Below are 20,770 nucleotides of genomic sequence, written 5' to 3' on the forward strand. Positions count from 1 at the left end.
AAGATTTTGCACACAATTTGAAAATTATGCTTGAAATAAATATTTGTATTATTATAATACTGCCCTCAACGGCCATGGCAGCCATATTCCAAAATGGCTGCCATTGTCATAATCATTTTGTTTTTAGAAAATGGTAATTTCAGAAAGAAAAGTCAACAAATGTGAACATAAATTGAAAAATCATGCTTATAATCAAACAATATATCTAGATTGCATTAACTCTACAAATTGTTCCTTCGCAAATTTTCAAGAAGAAAAAAAAATGCTAATAACGGTAATTGCAGCCATTGTCCAAAATGGCTGTCATAGATGCCATTTTTCTTTTATGAAGACATCCTAATGCCGGAAGAAGAAAATAAACATTTTTTTTTTCAAGTTGACAATTACATACGAAGAAGTTTAGACATTAAGCCATCATAAGCTGTGTTCTCAATGGTTATTTCAGCTATTTGTCAAATTGGTTACAATACACTCTTCTTTTTTTTTGTCTTGAAAATTTGCTAACTTCAGAAGGAGAAGACACTAGAATACTCACAGAGACATTAAAGAATCTGAAATATGATGTGTATCTATTCTTAAATGTAACTTCCTAAATATTTTTAAGACAGATACGAAAAAGTGGCCTTTCATTTTATGAAAAAAGTTAATTTACTTGCTGTGCTTCCATAAAAACACATACCTTTGATATCCATACTGTTAGCCATCACAAGCGAAATACTGCAATTAGAACCAAACTGAAAACATGAATTTAGAACTAACCCATCAATGAAACCTTTTTTTTATTTAAATTTCTTTGAACACCAGATTGCATTAGATATAATGGCTGTTTAGCAGTATGCTATCGCTTTCTCCTTCTGGAAAAAGCAAGGAGTGTGTGAAAGCCGTTTTGACAAAGAGCTGCCATAGCCGTTGGGGACGATGTTTAAATGGTGGCTCAATATCTTCATTTCAAATTCAAATTCAAATTCAAACTTTAATTTATTTGAATGTCTTTTATCAATTTGCACAAAAAATTGTATTGTCTTCTTCTGGCATTATCATATTTTCAAGAAATAAATAGCATCTATGGTGGCCATTTGGAAAATGGCTGATATGGTCATTGATGGTGCCATTTGTAATGACCTTATATATTATGTGACCCGCTACAACAAAATGATCCTAAAGTCGGGCGAGGTCGATTATTTGAAAATTGCATGATATAATCCCCTAATCTTTCTGCTTTAAATTGATATATAACACATTTTATAAAGATAATCGGCTGCGGAGATATCGATGTTTAAAAGAGAGCATGTCGAGACGTCTGGAAAATCACTGTTTTGAGAAAAGCGCCCTAAAAGTCTTCCTTTCGACGCAATCGCGATCAAGGGACACGCAAGTCAGTTTTCACCTCTGGACAATAGAAGGTAAGCCCTAGCAACCCCCGAAGAGTTCATTCAAGCACATCAGCGTCGGCGGTCTCCTTACCAACCAATCAGTGACCAGGATGTGAGAACCGGCTGAGCATAGCGCACCCCGCCCGCACGCACCAGTCCACTGGGCAGTGTGCGAGCTTCACGCTTCGGTTAGCAGCAAGCAGCAGACTGACCAATGAGATTACTCTGGTCGTTGTTAAGGGCGGAACCTATCTGTGGCGCTCAATCCAAATTTTCGAACCAGTCTCTGCTTCGTTGAAACGCTAAAAAACATGGCTCAGAAAAACCCTATTTTTCCTTTGATCATTTTGCTTCAAAATTTCGACAGTTGAAAGAAGATATGTTAGACTCCAGTAATATATCAAAATCAGAAAATCGTAAGTTTTGACCAATTTTAATGCTCTGACTTCAAACTCGATTTTCACGGCTTCGACCGCGCGCGACTTTAGGATCTTTTTGTTGTAGCGGGTCACTTATTTTCTTTTGAATATGATTTCCAACATATGTACAAATTTCACTGATTTTCTCTCTAAAATTTGCAAATCTTTCAACAAAAAAAAAAAAGAAGAAGCAGACATCCATGGCGGTCAGCATGGACCTTGAGGGCGCCTTCTAAGAAGACCTTATACTTAAATTTATTTTTGCGCATAATTTTCAACTTGTTTGCAAAGTCTTATTGACTTTTCCTTCTGACATCAGCAAATTTTTGCCAAAAAAAAAGGGGGGCATCCATGGCAGCTGTTTTGAAACTTGGCTGCTATGGCTGTTTGAGGGTGCACTTTTGGATGGCCTATTGTCAAATTCAATTTGAATGTAATTTTTCACCTTTGTCGAAATTCTGATTGAGGTCTGCAACACTTTACGAAAAAAGACATTCATGGTGGCCATTTTGAAAAATGGCTGGATTGGCCATTGAGGGGGAAATTTGCAATGGCCCAATAAGTTTACTTTTGAATGTAATCTCCCACCTGTTTGCAAAATCTCGGCTTTCCCTTCTGATTTTAGTAAATGAAGAATTATGGATTATGCAATATATACATGTGCTGTAACCTAGACATTTTGATTTTTCTTAGATATGTCTTGGCATATCACTTTCCAGTGAACTGTAATGATAAAAATGATGTTATTTATTTATTTTCTACCATCCTCCGCAATGCTCAATTATTTGGCCATGTTGTAAGTGTACCGTAATTGTACATTATGTTATTTTTCTTGGTAAATGTGTCTACAATGTATTTCGTGATGTACGTTATTATATGTGTAGGGCCTCTGAGAATAACAGTGTTTAGCCACTGACAGAGCTACCCTACTGAAACAAAACAAATAAATAAATAAATAAATAAATAAATCTTTTCGAAAATAATAGCATTTATGGCGGCCATTTTGAAAAATGGCTGTCATGACCGTTGAGGGCGCAATTTCCAATGGCCCAATATCGAGATTTATTTTAAATGTCATTTCCCATTTATAACCAAAATTTCATTGACTTTTCCTTTTGAAATTAGCATTCTTTAAATGAAAAAGTGACACTTATGGTGCCCATTTAAAAAAAAAAAATGGCTGCCATAGCCACTGAGAGCACAATTTTCAATTGCCCAGTATCTGGATTTAAAATGGATGTAATTTCCTGCTTGTTTGCAAAAAAGAAAAAAAAATGGCTTTCCCTTCTGAAATTTGCATTCTTTAACCCTATAAAGCCCAAGGGGGGGCACATTGTGCCCCCCCCCCTACCAGATTTTCGTTTGCCACTCCTTCGTCCTTAATCCGATTTCAACCAAATTTGGTGACTTTTCCTAAAATCTTATTGCGAACATTTTGATCTATAATTTAGCTATATTTGATATTGCTGGTTGCCATGGCAACCATAAACTGACAACCATGTCAGTCAGATTTTGCATCTTTTTTCTGTTCCCATTTCATTTAACAGCATTACAGTGTATGAAATGGGTGTTTCTTGGCTGAAATTTGTTGAAGAAGCAAAATTTGAAGTAATTATGGTCCTGGAAAGTTTTTCTTATTATTTCCTTTGTTTTTATGTGACAAAGGCATAAAACAATAGATATAATAGAGATAATTGAAAACAATAATATTTTCTACAGATTGCCCTTATATTTTGAGTTATTTTGATTCCTTCACCCAAGTTATGCCTCTATATATCATTAGTTTATCATATTATCAATTTGCAATCTCAAAATTCCACTATTATGCAAATATGAAATGTCATTACTATACATGTTCCCATCCCAAACATTTCATCTCAGGTCTCATAATGTATCACTGTGTTTATATGAATAGCACCCCCATGTGGTGACCTTGAGAAATTTCAAACATAAAAAACAATAAAATTCCACTTGCTTATCATTTGTGGCAAATATGAAAATGATTGGTCTATAATAAGACATATATAATGGGGATAAAGAAATTATACCGAAAAATCATGTTTTTAGCATATTTCCTATGTATTTCTTTATATTTTTATAAATAGCGCCCTCCATGGGTGACCTTGTGAAAATTCAAATGTATGGTCATGTAGAGTATGAGTTACTCTACCCACGTGCCAAATATGACGATGATTCATCAAATAATAAAAAAGTTATATAGGGGGGCACAATGTGCCCCCCCCCCCCTTGGGCCTGCGAGGGGTCAAAATAGCTTGGGCTTAATAGGGTTAACATAAAAAGGCATTTATGGTGGCCATTTTGAAAAAATGGCTACCATGGCCGTTGAGGGCGCAATTTCTGATGGCCCAATATCTAGATTTATTTTGAATGTAATTAACATTTATGAGCAAAATCTTATTAACTTTTCCCATCTGAAATTTGCAAAATCATCGAAAAAGTGGCACATAAGACAGCCATTTTGAAAAATGTCTGTCATGGACGTTGAGGGCGCCATTAACAATGGCCAAATATTTAAATTCATTTTGAATGTAATTTCCCACTTGTTTGCAAAATCTTACTGGCTTTCCCTTCTGAAGTTAACAAATATTTTGAAAAAGTGACATTTATTGCGGCCATTTTGAAAAATGGCTGCCATGGCCGTTGAGGGCGCTATTTCCAATGGCCCGATATCTAGATTTATTTTGAATGTAATTTCCCATTTGTAACGAAAATCTTATTGACTTTTCTCTCCTAAACTTAGCAAATGTTACGAAAACATGGCATTTATGGCAGCCATTTTGAAAAATGGCTGCCATGGACGTTGAGGGCGCTATTTACGATGGCCCAATATCTAAATTTAATCTGAATGTGGTTGTCAACCTGTGTACGAAATTTGGTGCTTTTATCACAAAATGCACAATTGTTCGGCTATGCCGCTCCACTATTTTGAATGATATATGTTTTACTAAATATAAAGGTACATTTTTAAAGGTATGGTCAAAAGCCTTTTGACCTTTAATCGCAATGTCTCCATTTGGCAAATATGGACTTATCGGTTTTTGCGAACAAACTCTTCATATAATCATATATATATATATATATATATATATATATATCTGACTATGTGAACTCATTGTGAAAACACTGTGGTACATTTTGTTTCCTCCAGCAAATTATACGAAATATCTTTATGCCAATGAATGGAATTGTCGTCGCATGCATGGCTTTGCAACATTTTGCAACCTGTGAAAAGAAAAAAAAAGTGATGATTATTTAAAGATTAATATATTTTACGACTGTTGTTTTGTTTTTGTTTTAATTTCATGAAGCTGTCCGTTGTGTGATACATCTAAGGTTGAGAGAGAGAGAGAGAGAGAGAGGGAGAGGGAGAGGCAGAGGTATGAAAAAATAGAATAATAATAATTTATGGGTGTGACATGTCCATAGCATCGAAATTTGACCTTGCATTATCATTGTATACTACAATGATTACTAGACTTATCATCGTAATGGCAGTTGAGTTGTATGCGGGCTACCCTCTTATTTTGTGTGGGGTCTTTAAAGTTTATTTACCATTATTTGACATTGTCTTATGGATACAGCGGTCAACCCATACCACGTGTGCAGTATACAGAAGAAGAAACAAATACCTGGTATGAAAGCCTTTACGTTTTGTATTGTTTTTTTTTGTTACTTTCATTATCAGCCTCGTTTTCGTCTCATCCCTTCTCTCTTCCTTTCTCCACTGCTACTTATCATCATTTTCAAAGGATTTTAAATATATTATCTTTACCCAATACACACTTTTGCATTAGTCATATCTTTCCAAGTTGTTGCATTTTGTTTGTTTGTTTTTCAATGCCATTTCGATGTTTCGTATTAGCTGTTTAATGGTGGTAAGATGAATATGATGCACATGTATGAGTTATAATATTTGTTCCCTGTTCACCCATACGAATGCAATAAATTGTATTCAGGTTAGTATACAATATCATTACATAATACGTGTATATTCCTGTCTGGCATTGAATAGAAAGTTGCAGTAAAATCCTTAAGGAACAAACCCGGGGGGGGGGGGGGGATATGTTCCATAGGCATCAGCTTTCAAATTTGAAATTGTGCCCTGAAGGAAACACTCCTATATGCGTCACTTTGTACGTATGAATTCCTGTGTATTCATTGAATCCAACATATCATTTTTTTTTCCAAAGACCTAAACTGATTAATTCGGCTGATTTAAAAACAAATCTCGAAATCCCACGATTTATTTTTTTTTCACATACCCTTTTTGTTTTGTTTTGGTTTGCTCTTTTCTTTCTCAAGTGAGATATTTCAGAGAGCAGAAGTCATCATGAAATACGAGCGGAATAAATCGCGAAAAGTATCCAAAAATTGTTCGAATCATTGATACAGTAATCGAAACCAGCTGAAAACGCTTCCTGCTTGACAGATCTTACAGCAATTCACATACCACTGGATTGGTAGATTCTTTAAAAGATCAGCTTAGTAAATTTACGGGTTATATCTTCCAACCTGCAGGGGTCGTGTGTTCTGCGAGCTCAGCAAACTGTATCCTTCTCACGCTTGCAAGGAATATCTGCAGAATTTCAACCTTCTCAAACGCGACTGTGGATACAGGTGAGGACACAGGAGGCTGCCCAGATGGGTCCGTGAGATTGATTTATGAACGTCTGAGTGTCAGTTTCTAATTATGCGTGTAACAAACAAGTTAAACATTCAAGGTGTAGTGTCAAACTTTCGATCTAATAAAGACAACATCTACCAGGCTTTCACATTGACACCCTGATGACTTCAGTGTGATATAGACGAAACCTCTTTGACAATTTGCTATCAATAAAAAAAAAGAAACAGAAATGGTTTCTATCTTGCAAAGCTTGATCACACCTTCGTGTTGTTGTTGGTATTGCTGTTGTTGTTTTTGTTGTTGTTGTTGTATGTTTATATACAAAATGCACGTAGATAGTCACGTAAAGTTCGAAGCTGTCAAGGAGGCTCTTGTTGCTCGTATATTTCACAAAACAGCACAGCACACCAAGTCTATGATCAGGCGATTTGATAAACATGGACCTTATGGCCCATTCTCAGTAAAAGTGTGCAAATACGGAATTTTGGTGTCGACGACATTCCATGACCGTTTGCGGTTCCCTGAAACCTATTAGATACTATTTAAATGTTTATAATATATCACGAGGACATTATTTGTTAAAAATAAACACGATCAAATGCGGTTGTCTGCCTTTTTGTATAAAATTTTGCTGTTAAACTTCGTTAAGACCCCCAAAACGCAGTGTCGCCGGCTATTTTAGAATTATGTTTTATTGCTCCTCTCCGTCCACAAACACACTTTCCAAATATAATTTGCATGGACGATAAGCAAATCATATGTGCTAATCACAATACTCGAAAAGTTCCAAAATTTTTATTGACTTCTTTTTTATAGCCTTTTGAAACCTGTCGCCAAATTCACCGCCAGATACGTTACCAGTTTCTTTAGTGTTACAGCATTGCGAAAATAACAAGACTATGCACTGACCCTGAGTATATGAAACCCTGAGGATATACTCCATACATTGCAAGTACTTAGATTTTTTGTGCAACAGCTTTTTATTGAGAATACGGTACAATGTTTGAAATATCGGTTTTCTACATTTTTATTTGGACAGATACGTTACATACATTTCACGCCACCCACTGCGACAGATATTGCAATGTCAGACAAATTGTATATTATACGCTACTCCTCGGAATGACGCATCGATTCAACATTAAAGTTTAGTACAAGTGAGAAATATTCGGTAGATATCGCTCTCATAATATCATGATCGACCATATACGTTACCACAGATACGTTACCGCAGATACGTGACCGAATTTTGTTCATTGGTCTTGTGCTTCCACGGGATCAAATCTGGTCAAAATTCATCCCTTCACATTATATGCTTCGTTTTGTGGGACCTCAGGATTATATTCTTACACCAAAAGGACAGGAAGTTGAAAAAGAGCAACACTTCCACATGATTTTTCTTTGTGCGTCAGTGTCTCACAACTTAATGCCAAGTATTCCGACAGATACGTTACCACATAATCAAAATGCTGAAAAAAAAATTGTACATGTTTTGACAAACAAATCTCTGTGTGTTCACAAATTCCAAAGTTCTAATCTATAAAACCCAGCCACTTTCATATTCTATGCAACAACTTTTAACGTTTATTTTACAAGACGAAGCTATGATTCAGCATATCAGTTTTTTGCTTTTCAGATTTAGCAGATACGTTACGTATTATTCAGGGCACCCACGGTGACAAATAATGTTATGTAAAACAAAGTGTTCATAAAACAATTCTGCATAGAATGACGCTTCTATAAAAAATTAAAGTTATGTTCAAATGAAGAATATTCAGTAGATATTGCTCTGTAACTTCACCGACGGATTCATTTACGGTACGCCAGATACGTTACCTAACTTTGAAAGAGTAAAAACTAGTTTATGAAAAGCTTCCGAGAAAAGTTTCAGTGTTCTGTTGCATATTTATTCTAGTGTTTTTCAACATATGAAGAACTACTCAAGATTCATTGATAAGTTGAACAATTATTTATTCATTTTCATTAAAAGGGGTGAGTCAAATACGTTACCATAGATAAAACAACTTTTTAGTATTTCAAGTTCATAGAGACTGTACCTACTTCCTTCTAAGTGCCTGCAAAAATATATTTTTTAAACCTTGTTTGCATTATCCATCAAAACTTAATGAATATTTATAGTCAGATGGATAAATACATTCAAACGTAAGATGAGAATATTCTGTGAATGAAGAACTCAGCTCTCATATTTAGGGCTCTTTTCCACTACATTTCATAGTTTAAATATTACGTACAATGTTTAAAATTGTTAATTTGGGCTTACATCATTCATTTTTACATCAATTCATAAAGTAAATAACTAAACAGGTGATATTTATTAATTCATACACAACTAAAATTATTAGTTATATTTTACCAGATACGTTACCAAAGTCAATTCGATGTTTTTCAATAGTTATTTCCCCAGGAAAGCAATTCATATTTGTTTCCTGTGCAAATTCCAGATCGGATCGTTCCCTTTGCATGATTTGTGGCATTCAAAACTTTATTTGTAAGCGAAATTTGTTAAAAATACAAAGTGAATCTTAAGGTTATATTTTATTTCAGCAAAAAACATATTTCAACCTACCACACAGAAATAATTTCTACTAACTAGCAAGGGATGACAACGTCTTTACCTCTTGAAAAATCCCAATATCTTTAGGGGGGACAAATGTCTTTTCCTGAACAGAAATTGGATCAAAACAGTAAATTTAATTCAACGTTAGGAGTCCATTTACAGCATGTAAATTTGCGGTAACGTATCTGATTGGTGATCAAAAATCATATATGATGCTCTATTTCAATCCATTTTTACTCAATGAATGGCCATCATTTAGAATGTTCCACTTTTTGTTTCGTATTTGACCGGTTTTGAAGTTACCAAAAACACATCTTTGAATGTATTACTTTGTGGTTGATTTTTCGGTTTTACTCACGTGGAATTGAACACTTAATCTGAGAATGGCCCTTATGGATGATATCAACGGGTCTCTATACCGATGACAGTATGTTACTAAACGCTCCAATATCTTGGTGTCGGTCTCGTGAGCCTCTTTTGCGAAGTGTCGGTCTCGTGAGCCTTGTGTGCGTGGCGTCGGTCTCGTGGACCTTTTAAGTGTAGTGTCGGCCTCGTGGGCTTTGTTTGCTTACTGTCGGTCTCGTGAGCCTTTTGTGCGTGGTGTCGGTCTCGTGAGCCGTATAACTCCTGGGCTTATTTTACTTGATGTCGAACTCGTGGGCTTTATTTGCTCGGTGTCGAACTCGTGGGTTGTATAACTGGTGGGCTGTATGACTTGTGAGCTGTATGACTCGTGGGCTGTGTGACTTGTGAGCTGTGTAACTTGTGGGCTGTATGACTCGTGGGTGTCGGTCTCGTGACGTGCACCCCTGTTTGTTTGTTTGTTTGTTTATATGTATAGGTCTGTTGTGTTGTACACCGATATATTATGTCTAGCTAATTGCTTTTTGATGTTATTTAGTCTTTTTGTCCACGAGGAGACTGCAAAATACAAGCTTAGCTTTTTAGCATGTCTCCTCCATTTCCTGCAACTTTAGTTTCAACTCAATTTTCATTGTTTACTTTGCTTTTGTGATGCGTAGTATTGTCAACTTCACGTATTTTTCTTTGTTACTACATTGCATTGATGTTGTGTTATTTTGTGTATGAAAATGTTGTTGGAAATGAAATAAATGAAATGAAATGAAATGAAATGAAATCTTCCTTATTTTTTTTTCTTTTAATTCTGTATTCTTTCTCAGAGTTTATTTAAAATGAAGCTGATGCATAAAATCTCAGTTCTTGTCTGACAGTAATGTTGTTTTATGATGAAACACTCGTAGTACTGGTCTAGGTTCAAGTAGTTCTTCTATGCTCCGCTCTTCCTACAGAGAGGACAACATACCTCAGTTAGAAGACGTTTCAACATTCTTGAAAGGTATTTGCAGATAACATAAAAATGAAATAACCCCTCCATTTTTCTTCAATGTCATGACATTTTGTTGAAATTCCAGACAAGCCCTGATGCTCTCTCAAATATTGTGACATGAAATTTAATTTGGATCTTAAAGAATGCTAACATTTTGAGAGTTCAAAAGGAACCGTAAGGCCTCTAGTAGTGAAAAACAATGAAGTTAGTGCACTAGAAAAAAAACCATCGTTACAATCATGACTTAAATGAAGTACTCTATATATATATAGATGAATGGATAGATGGATGTATGTTCAAATACATGATAATACTATTATCATAGTAAACAGATACAGAGATGCATGTTTGATAAGGAAATGTAGACAGAGACAAAAATACAAATAAGTCATTACAACATGCCCTTAATAGTTGAATGAATAGATAGGAGGTAGATGATCTATAATATATGTCTATCCATCTATTTTTTCAATGTAATGACGTACGATGATGACGAATGTAATGATGTGAGCCTGTTACTTTGTCTCACCTTTTTCTCAGACCGAACAGGATTTCAGCTAAGACCTGTTGCTGGATACTTGAGTGCCAGGGATTTCCTGGCTGGCCTTGCGTTTCGCCTCTTTCACTGCACTCAGTACATCAGACACTCTTCCGACCCGCTGTACACACCAGAACCGTAAGAAGCTTCGACATGACTTTGGCACACTGTCAATAAGATTATTCCTCCAACTGGAAGAATTACATTTTAGTTATGGATTGAGCTATGGGTGTTTTTTTTTTCCAGCATTTTACGGTGCGGACTTTCACTAGTTTTGATTCGGGATTTGCATAATTATTTTCTTTTAAAGGCACACCCACCTTTGCATGCAGATGTTTGAGAAGATGTAGTACAATTTGAACGCCAATATTCAATGATATTTGTCTTCGAATTATCCATCTCATTGCGAACCCTTTCATTGATATTATTTTGATTATTTTGTAGATACCGTAAATCCCCAAATTCTTCAACTAAATCTCGTTATGTTTGTTATCGAAATACGCTGACCTCTACGTTAGCTAAGCAACAGTATTTTTACTCGATAGTTCGATAGATGCAAATCTGACATAAAGAGTACGTGGAAGGTGATCAACACAGCTTTAAAATCCAGCTCTGAGGCGAATTCCCCAAATCGTATTCTAAAAGAGGGTCGCGTGATAGACAATCCAGGGGAGATGGCAGATGTATTCAATGACTTCTTCGTTAACCTTGGGCCAGATCTTGCCAAGAAAATACCTCGCTCCGGGACACCTTTTCATTCGTTTCTAAGGGAAAGGAATGCACACACTTTGTTTTTTGTTCCTGTTATCGTGGAAGAAATCAAAGAAATTGTTCGCAAACTAAATAACAAGAAAAGTACAGGTGATGACGGAATTTCAGTTTTTTTTTAATATAATAACTGAAATAATTACTCCCCTTACTTATATCTTCAATCAATCTTTGTTAACTGGAAAAGTTCCTGAAAAGATGAAAATTGCTAGAGTCGTTCCAATATTCAAAAAGGGTGCTAAAGAATCTGTTAGCAATTACCGTCCAATATCTCTTTTAGCTTCAATTTCAAAAATTTTGGAGAAACTTGTTCACAAACGAACTCGTAGATTCCTTATCAATTGCAATATTCTTTCAAATTTTCAGTTTGGATTCAGAAAACAGCATAGCACAACCCACGCTTTGCTAGCTTTCATTGATAAAGTAGCCCGTGCTTTAGATGAAGCTTCCCATACCATCGGTGTTTTTCTCGACTTCTCAAAAGCGTTCGATACGATAGACCATGATATTTTGCTTTATAAGTTAAGCCATTACGGCATTCGTGGGACAGCTCTAGATTGGTTTAAAGACTACCTTACTAATAGAAAGCAATATGTTTATTTAAACGGTCATGAGTCTCTCTTGAAAGCAACTTCTTGTGGTGTCCCCCAGGGTTCCCTACTTGGCCCATTATTATTTATTTTGTACAAACGACCTCCAAAATTCGTCTCAGATTCTTTCTTGCATATGCTTTGCTGATGACACAAATGTATTTCTTTCACATCGTAACTCTAACACGCTTATACATATGTTAAACAATGAACTGAAACTTGTTCAGTCCTGGATCCACGCAAATAAGTTGTTACTAAATATTGATAACACTCATTACATGGTGTTCAGCAATTCTCTGCAATCTGTTTCTGATTATGTTAAGATCAATGGTATCAATTTAAACCAGGTAGATAGAATTAAGTTTCTAGGACTTTACATTGATAGTGATCTATCCTGGAAAACCCATACTTATTAACTATTTAAGTAAAATTTTGTCCAGAAACATAGGAATTTTGAATAAGCTGAAATATTTTCCCCCATACATATATTACAAATTATATACTCAACAATGATTTCCCCTTACCTCAACTATGGAATTCTTGCATGGGGTAATTCGTCCAGATTTTTGCTTGATTCGCTTTTCATCTTCCAAAAACGCGCCATCAGAATTATCAATAACGCTGGATATCTATCTCATACAAATGAATTTTTTCAAAAGAACAAAATTTTGAAATTGCCTGACTTGTTTGATTACAACCTAGGTATTTTCATGTATGAATATTGCACGAATGATCTTCCTGATGTTTTTCTTCACATGTTCAAAAGAAACTACTCAGTTCACAATTATCCCACCCGCCAACGGGACGCTTATCACCTTCCACGTACTCGAACAATTTTCGCGATGAAAACAATTATGTATGCGGGACCGAAATACTGGAACGATCTCCCCTCTGAACTCACAGGTTGTTTATCACTATCATCATTTAAATGCAAATTAAGACAGTATTTATTGAATAATTACATTAATTCAGCTCACTGAAATCTGTTTCGTGCTGTACAGGACTATCCCGCTGTACCGTACTCCAGGGTTGTTGTTATGTTAAAACCAGCTATTAGTGCCCTCAAATTCTGTCAATGTGTCTATGACCTATTGCATTTTCTTCCTTCTCTAAGACATTTTGGGCGAGGTAACAGCTGGTATTTTAATTCCTTCTGCACTGTAACTGGTTGTTGAATGTCTTCTTTTTGGGGGGTGGGGGATTTGCAGGTGCATGTGTTCCCTCCTTAATACACGCAATGTATAAATCTTTAATATTTTTAACCGTATTATTGTTATCATACATTGAGTCATATTGTTATTATCGCCAGAACGACAATGGTTCATCCGCCCACAGCATGTGGCTTATCCGATCCCAAATCTGCATTAGGGAAGAATTTGCTACATAACTGTATAAATGTACTTTTTTTCTCTATGTTTCAGTCATTGTTGTACCCGTGCTCCCCATCTTAATCTTTAACTCGATTTTAACTGGGACCTACGCTCAACAAGCTCGCTTTTAAGTAGTTTCCTTCATATTTCTTTAGCATCCATTCACAGATTCAAAACGTCATAGATCGACCACTATAAGTTTTATATATTTGCAATATTTTATGTATGTCTCCAGCTTGATATCATGTACTTCATTTAATTTTGTTATATTTGATGTATTTTTTCATCGAGAAATATGAAAATAAATCGAAATCAAATCAAATCAAACATATAAAACTTAAACATGGTACGTTTGCATATTCTACATCAGCCCTCAACCGCATTCACCTTAAATGTGCTGTTAGCGCATTTGGAACAGCGATTTCAGAAAATACTTTAGTAATCACATTTAATGCATATGTGTAGGTCTGTTCTATCACAAAACATCGTAGTAATGAAGATTTCGCAATAAAGCATAAGGTATATGAGATATCTCTATTTTTCCCAATAAACCGTAACTGTAGACGGTGTGCCGATGGAAAGAGTCTTTTTTTGAACTATTGTTCAAATTTTGCATATGTAATCGCTACTTAACGTTGATTATACGAATTATGTTTTTTTTTTTTTTCCTTGGGTTGTTTTGAAGCATTAAAGCCAGGTTTTTGTTTCATCTGCAATTGGTAAACAATGCCTTTGATAACAGTAAAGTTGATAAACTTAAAAAGCAACAACAAATCAAAGCAAATCAGTTGACTACCTGTTTAACAATGGTACCTTATTCATCCACGCGAGTCCTTATCAATACATTTTGGTCAGGAGAGACCATAGAGGTCGGGCCGTGGTCATTACCCATTGTGTATATTTGATAGAATGCACTCTGATGCCTTTTATTTCCTAACATTTACAGTGACTGCTGCCATGAGCTATTGGGACACATGCCCCTCCTGGCCGACAAGAGCTTCGCTCAATTCTCTCAGGTGAGAATAAGCAGAAAATTCAGGTATGATTCAATCACTTCTGCTACTGTATAGTCGGAAATGATAGAGTGAAAATGTAACAGGGTAGGGCCGTCGCGTTCGTTTTCTGGTGTGTTGATGGTGTTGGGTATAAAGTATCAAAATCAAATAACTACAACATTGACGCAGAATAACGATACCTTTTTTTCAGAATTCACACATTATTCCCGTCTAGCCAACTAGATGTTTAGATAATAAGGTCTTGTTGGTAAAGGAAGCGTGTATGAAATAAATGTGCTTGTTCGTTTGTTTACTTTGCTGTGTTCCCATAGGAAATTGGACTAGCCTCTCTGGGAGCTAGTGAAGAAGAAATAAACAAGCTCGCAACGGTAAGCACCAGATTCTTCAGTGAGACCCCAATGCACAATACAAGATCAAGACGTTGAACATGTCGAAGTGAAATGATAACCAGAATATTTATGAGCAAATTGAGAAACTCAGATATATATGTAGAAAATATCAGTGCAATTTTAGGAAGATACTTATGAGTGTTACCCGGGTCTCGGGTAACTGGGTTGACTTTACACTCCAATATCACTCTTGATCTGTATGCAGAGAAAGATAACACACGTCCAGTCAAGATGGATGCAGGGATGAAAGTGTTCTCTTTATTCTTGTATAAATCATATCAAGTTTCAATAATGATCATATAAATCGCAATCAAAATAATTATCAATACTTCTTTTCATCAACACAACGTGAATTACACATGCAAATTGTTGATATGAATATCTAATTCTTCTTCAGTGTAATTGATAATTTACCTTGCTCAATATCATGATGCTTGATTTATACCTCAAAGAGTCTCTAAATCAAAGGTTAATTATGACACTTACTCGTAACAATCAATCTTAATATTCCTTTGTAGTAAGCATAATTAACTGTAAAATTCTCCTTTAACAAAAGCAACCTTATAGCTTAACATTAACCAGTCATTTAAAATACAATTGATTTAATCAAATAAACACAACTACATATCATTTGATTAATCTCTGTTTGTATCCACAAACCGAAACACAAATGATTAGATAAACCTAAACCTGGAATGCATTCACTTCTTTGGCAAAAATTGTTCTGAAAGCAAGCGGGAAAACTAGTCATCTTAGTACACTGCAAAACAATTCCAACTTCTTTAGTTTTCCTTTGTTTCTCTAAAAGCCAGGTTTTCTCTCTCTTTCCTGCTCATTCCTATATTTTATTCCTCTCATATAAAACAAAACGCTTCTATAACATCTTTTACAGCATAAACTTTAACAACATCTGAGATGATCCCTGCCGTCAGGCAAAAGCGAAAGTATTTCGGGAATGTTACTACAGTCGCTCTGAAGACCAAACTTTGGGGACGATCCCTGAATAATTAGGTGATCCGAGTATCCTCTCGGATCACCTTCTGTATCTGTACTGATTCTTTCTTTTTTTTTCTTTATTTCTCCCCAAAAGTTGTGTAGAGGTTAGCTCAGAAAGTGCATTGTCTATGAATGTCAAACTTATACCATTTATGTATCGTGTCAAAAAGACGACAATCGAACAAAAATCAAAGTGATCAGTCGACCGTGACGTCACTATGACGTCATTATATGAAAACACATTCTCAATCATATCTCATTAATGGAATGGAATTTTTCAATGAAATTTACGTCACATGTATTTCAAGTCAAGCTCATTCTAGTCATTTTCTGAAAATTCATCTCTACTTTAAAACGTGCGCGTACGCGCGCGTTGAAGTATTTGTATGCTCAAATCGAGCTCAAATTTTTTTTGCACACGTTTCAGACCAATTGGAGCATTTTTTGAAAAATTGAAAAAATTGGACGGACGCGTACGCGCGCGCGCATATACGCACGCACAGCTCATATGCCATTTAAATTTCCAGTTTTTTCACTTTGATCGGATGTCTGTAATGTCAAGAAATATTTATACCAAGTTTCAAGTCAATCCGACTCAATATGACGTCATACGGGCCCGTAAAAGTTGAAATTCCGCGCGCGCGTCAATGGCGATATACAGTGCAACTATGCCAAAAAACCGCCAATTTTAAATCCGATTTTACTCGTCAGGATGGACGGTGACCCCCCTTTTCTTTACATATTTTGAAAGCTGATGAGTTGTACATGTCATTTCATGGGGTGGCAATGCTGACAAAATGATTAAAAGATATCAAATTTCTTAATAAAGTAAAAAAGTAAATTTTCAAAATGACGTCATCAAATTTCAAGTTTATTCGAGCGTATCTCACTAGTCCTTTGTCAATTTTCACCCAGATTTCAGTATGTTGTAGCTTATTTAATGTTCTTTCAAACATAAAATAACAAAATTTTGATTAGATAACGGTATCACCTCGTATAAATGGATTGAAAGTAATCTTGTCAAATTTGACCAGTTTACGTGTTATCTCTATGGGAGTGCAGTTTTTCTGGAAATGAAAATTGACATGATTATCTTTATCGAGCACTAGCTCACTTACCCTTCGGTAAATTTCTCCCAGATTTTACTATATTGTAGCTGAGACTTTACGCTACCGTTAGTGTGCCCTTCGTTTTTTCATACGATGTCTGGATCATGTCAAAAATTTTGGTTGAAATTCAAGCTTATCTTCGATGTATTAAGATATTTCTTTCTTTCTGCAACTTTCTTTGCAATAACTCAAGAAAAACGGCCTCTATCACTTTCATATTTTGCACATGTTTAGTTCATGTCACGTAAATTATTTCATAAAATAACAACTACTTGATCAGACGCCATCTTGGGTATGGAAATTAGGGTCAAAGGTCATAAGTGTTTCATCCTGTATCTTAGTGAATACATGTCCTACTCTTCCCATATTTTGCACACGAAAAGACCATGTTACAAGGATCATTTCACAAAATAACTACTTTTTACTCAGATGCCATCTTGTCTGTGCAAATTGAGGTCAAAGGTCATATGTACTTCTTTTTGTATTTCCGTTATGACGTGTTATCTCTATGGGAGGGAATTTTTTTTAAATGTGAAAATTGACATGATTGTCTTTATCGAGCACTAGCTCACTTACCCTTCGGTGAATTTCTCCCAGATTTTAATATGTTGTAGCTGAGACTTTGCGCTATCGTTCAATTGCCCTTCGTTTTTTCATACGAAGTCGGGATCACGATAAAAGACTTGGTTGAAATCAAAGCTTATCTTTTATGTATTGAGATATTTCTTTCTTTCTGCAACTTTCTTTGCAATAACTCAAGAAAAACACGCCCTATCACCCCCATATTTTGCACATGTTTAGTTCATGCCACGTACATTATTGCATAAAATAACAACTACTAGATCGGACAACATCCTGGGTATGTAAATTAGGGTCAAAGGTCATTAATGTTTCATCTTCTATCTTGGTGAATACCTGTCCTATCTTTCCCACATTTTGCACACGTATAGACGATGTCGCGAGAATCATTTCACAAAATAACCACTATTTCATCAGATGCAATCTTGGGAGTGCAAAGGTGGGTCAAAGGTCATATGTTCTTGTTGCTGTCTCTTCGTTATAATGTATACAAAATTTGGTACCAAACATGGCAGATATGACTCCCTTTGCTAAATGACAATGCAAACATAACACGGCCAATGTCTCTAAACACAGATGAAACTTGTATGGTCATGCCTATTGCGATCAGGACTCGAATCATTGATAAAAAAAAATCGGATCACCTTAATTTGTCAGTGATGACAAATTACAATCTCTAGTTCCTTTTTAGTTTCTTTATACCAAGTGAGGGACTGGCCAAAAAGTGAGGAACTGGGGGGCTGGGAAAGTGAGAGAGACACTGACCACAACTATAAACACACCTTCCAGAGAGCTGGTGGTCAGAGCTCTGGCCGATAAGGTGCGGAGGTTGGCGTGAGTCATCCAAACTGTGTTCACACCGGCCCTCCGTCTCTATCTCTATTCTACCTGTATCTACAAATGTACACTATTATCATCATCCGTCACTGTTTCCATTCTGCACAATGCTACACTACTATTTCACAAGCATCATGCCAAATATCCATGTATTTACAATAAGCATACTCGTTAAGGCATTTGGGCTTTCAGTCAGAATAACATACAAATGTATATATCCGTTACTTCACAGTCAGTCCCAAGATATCCTAAAGGTCAACGGACTCTTACACGGCGCACCGCCTTGGATAGTGTTTACACTGACCGTTCTATTCATTCTCTTACACAGGACAGTACAGCCTATGGCTTGTTCACACTCGCACAAGCAGCACTTAATCCGGAATTAAATCAGCTTAAGTTGTAATTTCAACTCTTACATCATGAAAACTACTAAATCACTACACAAATATAACAATAACACCATTTCTATTATTTACCAACACTAGCATACCAGTCATATCTAGCTGTAAGTGACAATAGATTTGTACAAATACTACTTAATAACTTCCCTGAGAACACCATTGGTGTTCAGAATTCCTTTTTTCTGAAGGAATAATTACTACATTCCACTACAAAACACTAAATATCATAGAATCACCAGATTTACCAATAGGAAGGAATGATTTTGAATAATTGAAAAGAGGTAAAAGCAAGGTTTCTTACCTGTATGCAGAGAAAGATAACACACGTCCAGTCAAGATGGATGCAGGGATGAAAGTGTGCTCAAAACCACATCCATCTGAGTGATGTCATTTTTCTCTGAATTTCAAGCAGTTTGGTTAACTCCACTCCGGGCTTTAGGGGTGGATGGATCAAGTTTGTGAGGGTATGTTCTTTCTTTTAAATCAGTGCAATTGTCCAAAACTTCTAAAAAATGGGGGGGGGGGGGGTCTATTTTCTTGGGGTATCACATCAGGACCCGCTCAATTTTTTGTTTTAACTTTTAGATGTTGTTTGTTTGTTTGTTTGTTTGTTTGTTTGTTTGTTTTTTTGTTGGAGGGTGTTTTGGTACGTTTGTGTTTTGTGTCAAAGCTTTGTTACGGCCATCGCTGAATAAAAAAACATTACATCAACGTATGATGTCACAGTAAGACACGTTCATATAAAGATTTGAAAAAAAGAAAGAATGACAACATACAGATAATAAACAACTATTTTGTGATACAAAGAAAAAAACAACAACAAAGAATCATCTTCTACTAATGTTTCTCATTCCCCGCCTTCTTAACTTTTAAGTTTAATATCGCTGTCCTGCTGTGACGCCAGATCAGTTTTGTTTTCCCTTGTGACAGCAAGCAATCTTGTCGGAACCTTCAACATTAGAAGAGGTATTCTCTGGACGTTAACCAGATCGAGAAACGGTTTGTTTTTTTGTTTTTTTCGGCACAGGCACTGTATGTAGGCCTACTCAAATTTTCAATATCTCTTCCCCAAGTGTTACTTCTTCACAGTGGAGTTCGGTTTGTGCACGCAGGACGGGCAAACCAGAGCTTACGGAGCAGGCCTCTTGTCTTCGATTGGTGAGCTAAAGGTGAGCTGATACACGATTGAAACACGGTGGACACATGGTTATAACACGGTTGAAACACGGTGGACACATGACTACAACACGATTGAAACACGGTGGACCCATGGCTACAACACGGTTGAAACACGGTTGAAATAAGAGTGAGATACGAGTGAAGCAATGTCGAATCACGGTTGAATTTACGGTTGAAATCAAGCACTTCATCCCCTGTTTTTGTTAGTTGTTTTTTTTTTTTTTTGGAGGGGAAAGGGAAACATAGATTTTGCGCAGACTAGCACGTTATAGATTCGGGGCTAACATGTAACACTTCCAGGTAGTGTTCATTCAAGGAGGTTCGAGAGATGGAGTTACAACTGACTATAATTATGCAATCAGCTGTCAGTTTTCTATGGATGGACAAAAGAATTACACAGGTGCATTTGTGCCTTTGATGTTCGATGCTTGAAGCTGCTATCTTTCTGAGCAATCTGAAGATTCATTTTTAACGCTAACATAATTTCGGGTAGAAGCTGCTCGTTTGTTTTATAAAATGCAATGAAATTTCACCTAATGATAAAGAATATAAAACAAAAGTCAATATTCCGTCCGAAAATGTGTGCAAAAGGGTAAATCTGAGCTGTATTTTCTGAAAGTGTTTGAAATTTTACC

General features: G+C 36.0%; 1 protein-coding gene across 1 annotated transcript in view; it reads left to right on the forward strand.

The window, feature by feature from the left end:
* LOC139730171 (tryptophan 5-hydroxylase 1-like) overlaps positions 1-20,770 on the forward strand; it is a 28,816-nt gene that overhangs the window by 6,502 nt on the left and 1,544 nt on the right. The window contains exons 4-10 of the mRNA XM_071641066.1: positions 5,395-5,445; positions 6,332-6,430; positions 10,326-10,372; positions 10,904-11,039; positions 14,576-14,645; positions 14,957-15,013; positions 20,030-20,125. Of these exons, the coding sequence (XP_071497167.1) occupies positions 5,395-5,445; positions 6,332-6,430; positions 10,326-10,372; positions 10,904-11,039; positions 14,576-14,645; positions 14,957-15,013; positions 20,030-20,125 (556 nt within the window). The remainder of the gene's footprint in view (positions 1-5,394; positions 5,446-6,331; positions 6,431-10,325; positions 10,373-10,903; positions 11,040-14,575; positions 14,646-14,956; positions 15,014-20,029; positions 20,126-20,770) is intronic.

Source organism: Diadema antillarum, unplaced genomic scaffold, assembly GCF_040938485.1.
Source record: "Diadema antillarum isolate AM-2024a unplaced genomic scaffold, OU_Dant_1.0 seq00000297_RagTag, whole genome shotgun sequence".
NCBI lineage: Eukaryota > Metazoa > Echinodermata > Echinoidea > Diadematoida > Diadematidae > Diadema > Diadema antillarum.